At 28.7% G+C, this 14,739-nt stretch overlaps 1 protein-coding gene across 1 annotated transcript; it reads right to left on the bottom strand.

Annotated features, from left to right (window-relative positions):
* Positions 1-336: 336 nt before the first annotated feature.
* LOC122531482 (myb-like protein A) lies at positions 337-6,113 on the bottom strand. The gene is made up of 5 exons (XM_043659432.1): positions 5,693-6,113; positions 5,227-5,471; positions 4,929-5,111; positions 2,177-4,824; positions 337-2,119 (listed from the first exon to the last, which is right to left on the bottom strand). Exons 1-5 carry the CDS (start codon positions 5,960-5,962, stop codon positions 1,938-1,940), a joined length of 3,528 nt encoding a protein of 1,175 aa, XP_043515367.1. The 5' UTR covers positions 5,963-6,113; the 3' UTR covers positions 337-1,937.
* Positions 6,114-14,739: the final 8,626 nt, after the last annotated feature.

The following is a 14,739-nucleotide window of genomic DNA, read 5'->3' on the forward strand; positions in this document are numbered from 1 at the left end:
AACGACATTCCAAAATCATACATATGCTTTTCTAAAATTAAAATTTTATTTTAACCGAAAGATATTAAAAATAATTCTTCAATAATTATTATTAATTAAAAAATATTTATGATACTTATTAATGTATGCGTATTATGTAGCTAATTCTAAATTGTAACGAGTAATGAAAGAGAAATGTTTCACGTTGTTTAATTTTTATATATAATTGCAAAATACTGNCAACATTTTGTAGTAAGTATATTGACAGTTGACATATGATACATATACACATGTATTAGTCTTCTGCAATGCAAAATATTATATTTTTTTCGTTTACCTTAGTTTTTTTTTTTTTTGAAGAATTTGGCTACATAAATTCACAATTGCTAAAGAACATGTATGTATATGCGCGTGATGTAAATGTATATTTGATTATCAGTTGTGCTTCTCTTTTGAATAGAGTCTATATATTAGACATAAGGCCATAAATTATGTTAAGGCACTACTTAAAGTTAGAATTTAATCAGATTTTTAATAAACACTTCAGTTACGTAAATAATAAAATTGAATAAATATTCCAAAATGTTTGAAAGGATATTTTAGATTGTAAATCTAGCTTTATGTGCATATGTGTATGTGTGTGTGTACTAATTAGTGCCATTCATTTGATGGAATTATTGGTTAATTTATTTTGTACTGCTTGTATTGTGAGTTATAAATTTATAATATTAAGAATTAAATTAAATATCATGCCATTATCTTGCATTGTAAAGTTTATGGAAGAGATTGGTAATGATTATTTTTATTTTATTTCTTCCCTAACTGGTAATAATTTAACTTCAGTTTTGTTAATGTAATATTTACTAAGTAACATATACACGACTAAAGCGAAGTTTATAATCACTTCAGAAATTACAATAATAGCTAACAATAATCTAACATAAAACAAAAGATATACTTTGTGTAAATACTAAAAAACTATATATAAAGATAAGCTACTAACAAGTCATGTAAAGATTTTAGATTATTACATATATATCACTGTACACCTTGTAATGCCATTCCACTATTACTGAAATAAAGAAAGATATCATCTGTCTATTTCATAAGTGTTTCAATGTTGCATCACTATTTTATTGATAGTAATACCACTAGTCTCAGTATTACTTAATTAGTAATACTAAATCTTAAATAATGTAAGAATTGAGAAAAATCACTTCTTTAGGAGATATATTTTATTTTTTTTTTTTTTTTTTATGAAAATGAAATGTCTTGGATAGATTTCAATCTTAGATACATTTTAACATATAATAAAAAACATCATTATAAATTAAAGAGGTATTTATTAAATAGATGTAAGTAGTAATCCCAATAACATAAATAAATTTTTGCAAACCATATATAGATAAAATAGCGCATCGCAAATTCTACTTAAAAACGATATGATGAGAAAGTCTTGAAAATCGTACGAAAATATATATCTTTTTTAAATTCGACTGTCTTCAAGTAGTAATAAGCAAATATTATTAATAATATACAATTGCATACGGATGTACTGATGTTGAAATAGTGTTATGTTATTAAAGAACATCAATTCTTCAATAGATACAAATATATTAATAAAGATGATGTATTATTTGTTTTTATGCGATTATTATCAATATAGAAAAAAAAATTTTTTTACATATTTATAAAAATATATGTATAAAAGGAAAAAAAAAAAAATTAAATAACTAACTTAACCCTAACAAATTTTTTGAAACTTTTTTCAGAACTTTAAAATACATCATACATTGTAGATGTATTCTAAAAATAGCTTGTAAAGAAAAAAAAAAAAAAAAATAAGATCAATAAGCAATGAAAATATTGTTCAAAAATAATTCACATCTCTATTTTCAGACTTTTCAAATGTATTGTAACCTGATATGTGAATCATTTATATTATTATTTCAATAATATCACGTGTCATTTACAATCCATTGTTCACTCCCACTATCACTATTAGAAGCATTTTCATTGTCGTTTTCATTGGCATCATTTACATTATCTCTCATTTCATTATTTTCCAAATCACTGTTCTCTTCAGAGCTACTATCAAAACCTTCGTCGCGTTCCATATTTACGTATCTTGCATTGTCACCTGCTTATAGAAAAAAAGTTATTTTTATTCAATGTTTGAATGCATAGATTGAATTACCTGCTACTCTGTTTGGAAATACAAGTTCCCTGTGATCCTGTATATGTATATCAACTTCAACTGGGTTGGCCATATTAAGTATTCTAAGTAACCATATAGGAAAGTCATTCTCTACTGCGTAAATATCATTTTCATTTTCAATATCATTTTCGAGTACTTCAATTAAGGGTTGTAAATCTTCCAAATTGTTCAATTCTGCAGCCATCATATTATTACCTTCACCATCTCTGTTATTATTTGCAAGATCACCATTTTCAACTTCGATCACGTCGGCAATTTCAAGTCTCGGTGCTTCTGCTATACTTGGAGATTCGGAATCTGATATATGATCTGGCGCTATGCTTGATAGATCGTATTCCGGTGTCATATCCTGAGCGGAAGCGGAATTTGGATATCCAGAATCCATTACTTCCTGAGACCAACTGTTTGGAGGTGATTCCACAGTTTCTGGAGAAGGTTTTAATTCGAATTCCCCAATATTTGGGTTTATATTTTTACATTTTGATTCATGATTCTCTGCATTATATTCAATTAATTTTTTACTTTTCAACACTGATGTAGATTCAATATCTCTTGTATTCTTGGCATGGTCAGATACTAAAGTGATATTTTCTAAATTACTAATATCTTTGGCATGAGACATTTTGGTACTATTTACATTTTTAACGCACAAATCACAATCATCATGTAATTCAGGTTTTAATTCAGTCTTTCCATCAGTATCATTAATAAATTCTGTGTAAGACTTTGATTTAATCATTAATTCAATTTTTGTATTGTAATTTACCGATTGTATATTATTTGTGTTTGCAAGAAACTCTTTTTGTTCTTCTGCTAATATTTCTTTAGTTTCTGTTTCTAATGTTTTATGATTTTTCATGCTATTGTTACTATGTAAGGAATTTGCATCAAACAAATTCTCATTTAATGTACAAGATATTGTTGCTATATTGCTACTAATAAGCGTATCTTGATTAGAATTATTTATTAACTCGTTTTCACTTTTCTTTTTTATGTCATCCTGATATGTAGAAATATCAGAATTATCAGCTGTACAAATATCTCTTGAATTAACAGCTAATATAGTCGTTATATTTATATCATTGTTGTTATGCAATACTTCGTCCCTATTTTCTAATAAATTATCGCTGCTGGGATTTGTTAACTCATATTTCTGCGTTATGTTTAACGAATTGGTACTATTTTTCTCCTCCTTATAATCAAGAGATCTTCGCTTTTTATTTATGCTATTTACTTTAATCTCTACCTTCGGCGAACTTGTAAACTGTGGTTGATTGTCTAATGGAATACTATTAGCAAACATTACACTACTTGGATTTGATTGCAATTCATCTTCTAAGTAAGAATTGCTTTCCGAAGTATTAATATCTTCTTGGACGCTTTGTATTTGATTTTGACTAAAACAATTTGCTTCTGCATTAGCCTCACTATCAGAATTTTCATCTTCTTTGTATGATGTATTTAAATAATTGTTGTGTAAGTGAATACAATTGTTAAAATTATGTTTCAATGATGATTTCTTGTTTTTTTCATCATTTACATCTACAGTGCTGTTAATTGATACATTTTCTTGATCGAGTGAATTATTTAACATCCAGTAATTACTTTGACTAGACATACTATTATTTTCTAAATGGCAGTCCATTTTAACAGCATCTAAAAGATATGGCTCAGGTGAAGTAGAGGCCCGTGAAACGGACATGTAAATTGGAAGATCTAATGTACGATTAAGTTTAAATGTAGTACTTGATGTAGCATTATTTTGCGTATCTGATGTATAAAAATCTTCAAATTTTTTTGTTGAGGATGAGTCAGATAGCTCTGTTGATTCATTTACATATGATGCATCATTATTGTCAAATGAGTTATTGAAATTATCTGTGCCAAGTATTGGATCTAAATTTTCTTCATTGTTAATTTCACTTCTAACAGAAATTTCAGTATTTCTTGTCGTTTCAGATTCATTACTTAATAAAACATTTTCTTCATCGTAGAGGTTAATATTGTCTTCAATAATAGAATTATTTTGTGGTATAACAATACTTGGTTCTTCATTCCAAATTTCATTATCCAATACATTTGAAGAGCTCTGTTCTAAATGCCTCTGTTGGAAATCTATATGTGGTCCATGTTCTGAATTCCAATCCTCATCTGCAGGAGAAACCTCAGGATTCCAGTCGTCTATTGAACTCTCAGAATCAGAAACTGGCGGTACTATTACAACTGGTCCAGATTCACGATTTTCAATCAACCAACCAGCTTCTTCTAAAATTACTTGCAATGCAATCACAGAAATGCGAAAGTTATATAACATAGGTAATAATGTATGTAACGGAATTTCTTGTTCCAATTCAGGGTCTTCATATGATAAATATCTAATGTAATATGTAGCATCATCAAGAATCTTTTGTTCATCTGATCGATTGTCTACTTTAAACGGGTAATCATATCTGGTTATTAATTTAAATAAATTTTCAATGCCAGGGTTACAAAATTCAAATTCATAAATACGATGAAATACAGCCATTTGAGTACAACATCCTAAATGTTCTGAACCTTCTGGGCCTTTACCAATTCCTTCAAATGTTACTGTATAACTAGGATATTTTAAAGTAATATTTGTAGCCCTGTTGACAGAGATACATACATATATAAGATAAATGCTTGTTTGTCACATACAGCGAAACTAAATTTAGATTTTCAGATTAAAAAGAAAATCAAATGTCATTACCATTTTTGAAATTGTTGTCTGGTCCATTCAAATTTGTGATCATAATGTCTAAATCTAAAAACATTTGAAAACAAGACATTGAAATCCGCATTTGGGGTTGTTATCACTGCCACTTTTGGTCTGATAAATCCAAAGATATTTTGAGGAACCTTTGCCAATGTACTTGGATGCAAATGTTCGATCCTAAAATATCAAAATATTCATCATACGATTATCATACATAACTGTTCTATTTTTGTTTTTCATGGTTTTAAAAACTAAAGTTAGAAATAATTAACTATGATAAACAGCCACCCACAATTCTATGCATATTACGGCATCTGTGTTTTCTAGTTTCTTGTCATTTTCAGTAACACAACCCTTATATATCTCAACCACAAGAGGTGTAGGTCTCCTATTTATGTATTCTGATATTAAAGGCGCAACCTTTTTGTGGAAATCTAGAACTGATTCATTAACATCCACGCATAATATTTCTTCTATGCCAGGTGTACGTTTCATGTAATTAAAAAAACCAAAGTTTCCGCATCCAATATCAGCGATCTAAATGAAAAAATCATCAGTTTTTCAGTAGCAATCAGAAACATAGTGAAAAATTCATTGAATTATATCACATGTAAAATTATATATTTCATGAATTATTAGTGTTAAAATATTCGCAAAGAAAAGATCATTTACTGAACAAAAAGTTTATAAGTGTTCGTACTCCATTTTACATATGACAAAGAAAACGCGTTGGGATACGGAGAAAGTACGTAAGATACCTTGCGTATTTTTCCTTCATATTTTTCACTAGACAATATATCCTGCACAGCTCTGTATCTCTGCATGTACAACGGTGGGGAAAATGTAATAGGCTTTCTTTCGAAATCTTGCGGTGCTTCAGGATCTCTCATGTTATAATCTTCTTCAGAAATATTTAATTGCACCTCCGTGTTAATCACATCATCGTCAATGGCTTTTTGCTTATTTCGATAATTTTGGTATACAAATTTGCCGAAAAGGTAAAGCACGTGGAATAGTACAATAATCATGTCAATAATGAAAAATTAATCGCAATTTCGATCACTACTGAACTTTACTAGTATATCCCGAACTCCGATTTACCTGTCTTGTGCGTATCAATATCGACCATATTGTTTTGTTTAGTTGGCAAGTTGAATCTGATTGGCTAGAATTTTAGATTAGTTTAAAACGCACCAATACTAAAATAACATTGTGAAAGCCATAGACATAAGTATAGAAATAGACCGACAGTGCAATGTATTTTTTTGTTCCACGTTTTAGGGACATTCGGGACATTTTCGTGTCATGTCCTGTCGTACTGATTTAAGTAGGTTTTGCATCGCAGCACTGCTGAGTGATGAGAATTAAAATCAAAAAATATGGACAGCATATTTACATCAAAAAGATGTCACATCTGCTTCGAGAGTTATTTATTAGATTAAACATGGTGATTCTTCATCAATGAAGGAATATATAATGATTTGAAAACAGCGATTGGTGGAAACTGGGATGAAAAATTCATTATATATTTGATTATTTATATCTTGTTAAAGGTATTAGAAAAAAATTGATTGATATATTTATAAGTATAATTAGATGAGGTTCTTTTAACTTATTTTAGTATGTAACTACAGAATCTGAATGAATCCTGCAAACTTGATTTTAAAAAAGCTTGGAAGTACCAAACGTTTCCACAAATATTCTTTAAGGTATAAAGTTATATCGTGTGGTGCAAATTATTGTTTGTAAATCGTTCGTTTTCAAAATTTCGAAGTTATTTGCTAAGACGAATTCAATGACTTGCATACGAGGTCATTTGTTATTATAACTTGTTAAAATTTAATGAATTATTGTTTAAATTTCAGGAAAACAAATCGTATAGTTAGTTTAAGAGCTCACTGTAAAGAGGAACTTTCAATTTTCAAGATAATGATTGATCTAAGCATGAAAAAAAATTGTTCAGTGATGAAAAAACTTCTCATCGGCGAAACATTTGAATTTTTTCAAATTTTCAAGAAGAAAAGTTCTTACTTTGACACTTGTTGCGTGATGTAAAAATGAATATCTTTGAACAAAACAAATTATTAAAGTAGAGACTCTTTAAATTTTAAAGTTTTAAAGTTTAAATTTAAAGGTTAAATTTCACTCTTTAAATTTTAAAATTTAAAATAATAAAAAAATAAAATTATTTGTTCTACAATTTCTTTTTCACGAAATTATAATAGTTTAAATATTGACAATTTTTCATCTAGTATATGAATATTTTCGTTTCTTCTGAAGAATTTCTCATGAATTTTGTGTATTTGATTTAAACCAGAGTTTTTTTATTTCTTATTTCGAGTCAACATTTCATGCAAAATTCGCGCGCATTGGATTTAAATTAGTTAATGATTACAGCGCCAACGGCGAAATACGTAACACACTTCCTACGATTCTCGACCGATAATCGATATTTCTCATGATCGATTTTAAACTGGGAAGTGGCGGTTAAAAATGGCAGAAGGAAGTACACCTTGTCTGTAAAGAAAATATTATTATCTAGAAAAATCATCCAGAAAGTATTACCTAGAAGTTCTCAAAGGTAAAAATTTAAATCAGTAGTTGTTAGATTTGTGTTTGTGTTTTGAATTTTTAAGATAAAACGTGCATTTTTGGCTCCAACTCGAGGCAAGACTTAACCAAATAATTATTACATATAATTCTCAACAATTAAAGAAATAATAGCATATAAACGTTCAAACAGAATATACTATGCTAGAAGATATTTATAATTTCATATCAAAATTTCAATTCTAACCAATACCGATATTGTAACCTTGTAATTGAGTAACTCATTGTTACATATATATATATATACACACGTATTTTATTATATGCCTTTATACATACACTTCTATTATAACATTTTCTATTTATTCGTTGACTCTTTAACTTCATGCTGCATAATTTTTAACAATTTTTATATTAAATTCAACAATATTCAACAATAACTTAGTAAGAATGTACGTATTTAATAATTATAAATAATAATTTTACTGCGTAACATAATGAAATTGTTCAGTTTTCAAATAAAGTAAAGCGTAGAAGGCCTTGAGGCTCGAAGTAAAAAAAAAACAACAACACAAACACAATGTTTATGCTCATCTTAATTATCGTGTCTGTTCGGACAGGATCATCCCATCCTTACTGTTTTCTCAATTGAAGGACAAGAGGTGTCGCAGAGAGTCATTCGGCTGTCGAATTTCGTGACAACAACATGTGGTACGTCGCATTAGGTTCGTAAATTTTTCTAATCTGTCGATGGCGTCTCTTTTACTTCCATTTATATCTCATTAATAGTATCATTTAATTAATGTAATTTAATTATGTGTTTGACGATTCATTGAGCATTTAAGATAATGAAATCGAGTAAGATTTTGAAACTTTTCGTGTCGATTTTTCTTCGATTATTGATTTTACTCTTGCGATTATCGATATCTTGTCTCGTATGGTTTTTTAATGAAATTTGAAGTTGATTATCATTTCACTTTTATATATTTGCCTTCATTTGACATATTTGCTCTAACTTTTGGTTTTTTCTTGTGCAGGTCATTCCTTGGTTGCAAAGATAACATAGAATGCAAAGACGCCACGATTAATGAACAATATGATGAACTTTCATGGAAAGTTGGTAACATTTTATTGATTTTAGGTAACATTTGCTATATACTATATATATATATTTGAAATACAATTCACAATACGTAATTTTTTAATTATATGGGATACAAGGATAAAAATAGAAAAGATTAAATTAATTAATATTTTATTTCGAATATAGAGATCGTACATACTTTCAAATCGATATATATTTTTGTATTAGATGCGTTAATTTGTTCATTAAATTCAAAGTTTCCGTACTATACTATATCTTGCTACAATATACTTTTTTAGAACGCTAACGTGCAATTAAACAATTCAGAGTAAAATTTCACACGTGTATGATTTTTTAAATACATTTAGTACAATATTTATATATTATATTATATTTATTTATTACTATATATTTATATATTATATTATAATATATTTATATATTATATTATATTTATATACTACTAATGTGTATACTTGATTTTAATAACGAACATTCAGAATACAATTTCTACAAATATTTCTGCAAATATTGAGAAATACTGTATAATTTCCAACTAATATCTTTAATGCATACACAAGTTTATAATTATTTTCTATAAAGTTATAATCATTTTCTAGAAAAATAGCAGTATTTTCTAAATGAACGTCCTTTCCCTTCTAATCAGCTTTATTTTCAAAAAATTTTTGTGGCCGCGTGCAATGCGGTCAATAGAGTCAGTGTTTGTTGCGCAATATGTTAATATTTTTCTGAGCAAAATGGCTCTCATTAAATTAGATGAGATTAATTTATTTAATTATAATTCGCGAAGTTAGAGTCAGTGAGTCCACCGATTATTATTTAAACGCGGACATTGATAGTCTTTTATTTCTTTTTTTCATATTTTTTTCTTGTTCCACATTCATTTTCGCTTATATTAGAGTCAGTGCATTAGAGTCAGTGCTCAAGAGGACAAGGCCTCTCCAGGAGATCAAGATCGTAAGTAGTTTTATATATTGTATCTTAATTTATTTAATTTTTCAAATTTAACGACAAAGTATAATGTTTTGTTACAGACGCTTCACATCAACAATTTTTTTGTAGTTTATGGGGGAAAATCCAACGGTGGCTCTAAAGCCAAGAATGTAAGAATCTCTCATTATCTTCAACTTAAGATTTTATTCTGCTTTTAAACATAAATTCTAATATTGAGTGTTTTGTTACAGATTTTTTACAATCTGCATTTCCCCTATTCTTTTAAGGATCTTATGATGCTTCAAAAGCTAAAAATGTAAGTACTTCAGCATGTTGTATTTAAATTGTATTCTCTACAATTCTCCCTCTATTGAAGTCGAATGTAAAATTATAATTATAAAATAAAAACACTTTCAATTATTAGTCTCAATTTTTATTATTATTAAAATTTAGATTTTCACAAATGACACTGTGTTTTTAGAAACAAAATGTTTTATGTTTTTTAAAGAATTTTTCACGGCGTTCACTTTCATCATTGGATTCTCATTGGTGTTCATTTGATGAGGATCTTCACGATAACTTTCTCTGCTCCAGTGCAGCATCGGTGATAACGTTCTTCGCATCTATACTGTGAGTCGCATGCATTTATGTTCCTTCGGTTACTCAATCATGTCGTAGGATGAAAGGTCTGAATCGGCACGGGTGACTGATTGTATACGTAGAATTTTTGATGAGCATAGTGACCGCGGTTTTTTATACCCGTGAGTAGTAACATTTTTTTCAGGTTTTTTTATGTATTAGATTAGGATAGGGCTCCTTGCACATCGCGATTTTAACAATTAAAATATATATACATTTATCGTAATTACTTATAAAATTAAAATATATCTCCAGTATAAATGTTTGCAAAAGAAATGTTTGTATTACGATAAATGTTTGTACATATACATTTATCGTAATTACTTATAAAATTAAATGTATAGTATAAATGTTTGCAAAAGAAATGTTTGTGTTACGATAAATGTTTGTATATATACATTTATCGTAATTACTTATAAAATTAAAATATCTTCAGTATAAATGTTTGTAAAATATCCATATGAATAGATAAATTATAAATAATTATTAGTAAAATGATTTTATTTGAGCATTTCATAGTAGAGAAGACGGATACCCTCCGACTTCGTTGCTATGCAGTTATTATTTATTGATACTGGTAATATATTTCGTTATAATAATTAATCATTTTCAACTTCATCTTCCTTTTTATAATAGTATTAAATGATTTAATTAATCGAATTTTATAATCATGAACTTCAATACAATTTAAGATACACGTATGAAAGATTAGAATCCCTTCTGTAGAAAAAGGTATGAAATTTTATGTGCAAGGAGATACCTCGCGACAGGCAGATTTTTGAATCAAAGCAACAAGATGGAATACTGCTTTCGGTAAATGTGCTTTGATAAAGAAATCGCCTGAGGTTATTTCTATTGATATTTAATTTAGAGTCAATTGTTTGATTTTGATTGTTTGTGTCAATTATTAGATTTCATAGTATCTTGTTTAATAAATTCAATTATTGTCTTTATTCTCTTTCTTCAATTTCAATAATTTTTGAAAGAATAGAGTCATAATGGTTTGAAATAAAATAATGCAATAGTTCGTTAGATACAAATTATATAAACTAATCATTGTTTTAGTTCAGGATTTTCAGGTTTAACGCCTTCCGTGTTCATTGTCAGGATCTCACTCACGTGTCCAGGTGCTACTTGGGTGGGTGAAAGACATTGGGCACGATGACCATAGTTTGTAATTTTATAAAAGATTTCTTAGCGACTGACAATGTGTTAGCGTATCGTGCACGACGTATTTTCCTCATGTGTGTGTGGTTAGGATGTGGAATTGCGTCGTTTTTATTCTCATTCGTTATAAATTGTAATATTTAAAATATTTATGCTCTAATTTAAAGAATTATGAATTTATTATCAAATACCTAATAAATATGAATTTATTACCTAATAAATACATTGTAATTAAAATAAATACATTTTAATAAAACACGCTCTTATTATAACTACACTATCAATTATAATAGTGACTCCAAGTCAACTTACACGTGTAATTTCTACAAATATAAAATTATAAGTATAAAAAATATATGTAAAACAATATATATATATATAAAATAAAAAATATATATATAAAATTATATGTATAGAAAAACATATACAAAATTATACGTATTTTGTCTTAGTTATTAACACTAACTGTAAATATAAACGTGTTTCAATCACTTTTACGCAATGATCGCTAGCCATTGTCAGTCGATTTCAGAAAAATGGTACGTACATTAGAGTGTGAAAGTTGTGTGTTAAGCTCGGGTGTCGGAGGTGTCCCGGGACGTCCTCTCTAGTTTAGGCCTGCGCCCGAGTAGAATGTGTGAGAACCGTGGAGTGAGTGTGTTGGTGTGGCTGTTTTGCTATTTTTTAAAAATATAGAGCGACTGTTAGGATAGGTAGCATACTTTCTGGTGTGAATGTGTTTAATTGTAAGTAGGTAGGGCTGGGCAGGTTGGCACAGTCTCTGGTCGCGTGTCCCCTTCTCGCGTGTCCAACCTGTTTCAGGAAATCTAATTTGAAAACTCAGTGAAATTGGTACAAATGGATCATGCCACTTGTTTCTGGTTTTACTCTTCGATTTTTCGAATTTAGTACCGCGGTCGCGGTCGCGGATAGGTCGCGAATAGGTCCCGAAACGAACGTTTACGTAGGTATTGCTCGAGTACGCACATGCGAACGTACAACGATCGCTACGATCGATTTCACCTTTATAGGTTATTTTTTTGGTTTACGATTAGAAAGACTCGAGCTAGATGTAAGTTTCAGCGGGCATTGCGCTCGAAGAAAGAAGAAGCTAAAAGCTGAAGAGGCCCGGCAAACTGCCACGAAGAGGGTCACAACAAATGGCTTCTCATCCTCTGGATCATTTTCAATGATTCCAGAGCATGGGAGGTCATTCTCGTTACTACTTTGTCACTATGCTCTTTTAATATTTGTAGTTGTATCTTTTTTTCTTCTCCATCATCGTTCATCGTCGTTTTGGGCAAACCGCGTTTTTTTCTTGTTAGTGTTGCGAAAAATCGATTACGGGTTGAATTAGAGTTACGAGATAGTTCCGCACCCACAGTTTATTATTAGTGTTGTGAGAAATTGATTACGGTTTAAATTAGAGTTGCAGAAAAATGATAATAGTGTTTGTTTTAGAGTTATGAATATATTTGATTTCGCGATTGTGAATTTTTAAAGTTGTCTTAGAGCTATTCATAATGAAATTTATCTTGCTCTCTATTGTTTTGAATTAAATTCTAGAGTTGTTGCTTTTAATTAATTTTACAGTGTCAGAGTATTTTAGAAGTAGCCCGTTCGTACAGTTTTGTATTGTTAATAATAATTTTCATTGAATTTAGCTTTAGAGTTAGTGTCGCGACATTATTTCATCGCGATTTCCAGTTTTACTTTTACTCTTAGCGTTGCGATAGTGAATAATCGCGTTTCTTCATGTAGCGTTGCGTTTAAAAAATTACATAATATGTATTATCTTTACAGTTTATTTTATTGTCCGATCAAGATACTGAGTGTTTTGTAAATGTTTCCAAAATTAGTAAATTTTTGTTCATAAAAGAAGAATGAATGGGTCATAGATAAGATTCGCAGCACTTCCTCGTGGTGATTTTCACATGGGAAATTATTTGACTAATTGCATTATTATATAGTTAAACGGTTAATCATATAACTGATATCGTTATTAATTACGGCAAGTATGAGTTGATTGATTGTGATTCTGACTAGGTGTTTATGATAGATATACATATCCATTAGATTAATGAAAAATAAATAACATATAGTCTTGACATATGGGTAACTAATTTGTTAGTGTATGGAAAATCCATATTTGTACGTATTTCATCCACATTTTTCGTACAAGAATATTTCAGAAAGTTTAGAATTGATTATTTCTCGTACAGTTATGTCTGCAAATGAAAGGATTGTTCTGTCTTCTTTTCTTTAATTCCTTTCATATTGTAATTCGAATTTTTGATAAAATTTATTACAACTAATAGATTTTTTAATTTTTGAAAATTCAATATGATTAACCCTTTGTCTTCAAAATGATTATTTAGTTAGTTGAAAATTCATTTTAAAAATGTTTCATAAAGTATAAATCATTTATACTTAAAAGCTTATATTAATAACTTTAGAATTTTAATGTACTATATATAAAAAAAAAAAAAAAGGAAAGAATCATCGTAAGTTCATGAAACATAGAACTTTACTTTATGATACATGGTAGAATATTTCAGTGTAATAGATTTCAAAATTGCACTCTAATGGATTTGAAAAATCATATCTTCAGCGCATTCGCTACTTCGATCGTTTCACTTGACGTAGTTCTCCAATTCATCTTTCTTTAAACCACAGATTTTTTTATTTTATCGATATTTTAGAGGGTACAAAGTCCCATAAGATTCAATGGCTACATATATGCATATCTCGTCTGTATTCATAGTTTTTTTAATTGTGACAAGGGTTTAAAGGAAACAATCATTTACGCAGCAAATTCTCGTAATATAATTTATTTGAGATTTAATATAATAATTAAAATAATAATGCGATAATTATTAATATTGGTAGCAGTTTACTAATTTTCTAAGAAAGCGATGGTATACACGGTACATCGTTTACATAAATTAAAATGACAGTCGACTTTCTTTATAATACCTTTGTAGCGTCTGTGTCAGTTTCGTAGCATTGTTCACGTGTATAGTGGAACATTTGTAAATCGATTTACGACAAATTCATCATTGATTTGCTCGCGTTATTCTGACTTTTTTTTTTTTTTTCTTTTCTCGTTCCCATTTCGTCATTAGTAGTAGACTGAAGAATATAGTTTTATATGGTATTTCATATATATATATATATATATATATTTATATATTTATATGTGATTTATTTATAAGTGTATGTATTTATAAGCGCGCAAATATATTATGCACGAGATCTCTCGATGGCTGTTATGCAGCCTACAGGAACATAAAACTTGATCGTTAAAATTTATTATTCTTGTCAACGCGGTTATCTACATGACAATCTTTTGCAGAATTTCGAAGAGCCTTAATGTCAAGCTATTACATATTGTGATATATATAATATATA

Source organism: Frieseomelitta varia, unplaced genomic scaffold (genome assembly GCF_011392965.1).
Source record: "Frieseomelitta varia isolate USP_RPSP 00005682 unplaced genomic scaffold, Fvar_1.2 scaffold_401, whole genome shotgun sequence".
Lineage (NCBI taxonomy): Eukaryota > Metazoa > Arthropoda > Insecta > Hymenoptera > Apidae > Frieseomelitta > Frieseomelitta varia.

Excerpts from the sequence above, each read along its gene's own strand:
- LOC122531482 (XM_043659432.1), bottom strand. The coding sequence starts at position 5,962 with ATGATTATTGTACTATTCCACGTGCTTTACCTTTTCGGCAAATTTGTA. Across the intron at positions 5,112-5,226 it reads GCCGTAATATGCATAGAATT|GATCGAACATTTGCATCCAA; the intron begins GTGGGTGGCTGT and ends TTGATATTTTAG. Across the intron at positions 4,825-4,928 it reads AGACAACAATTTCAAAAATG|GGCTACAAATATTACTTTAA; the intron begins GTAATGACATTT and ends CTCTGTCAACAG.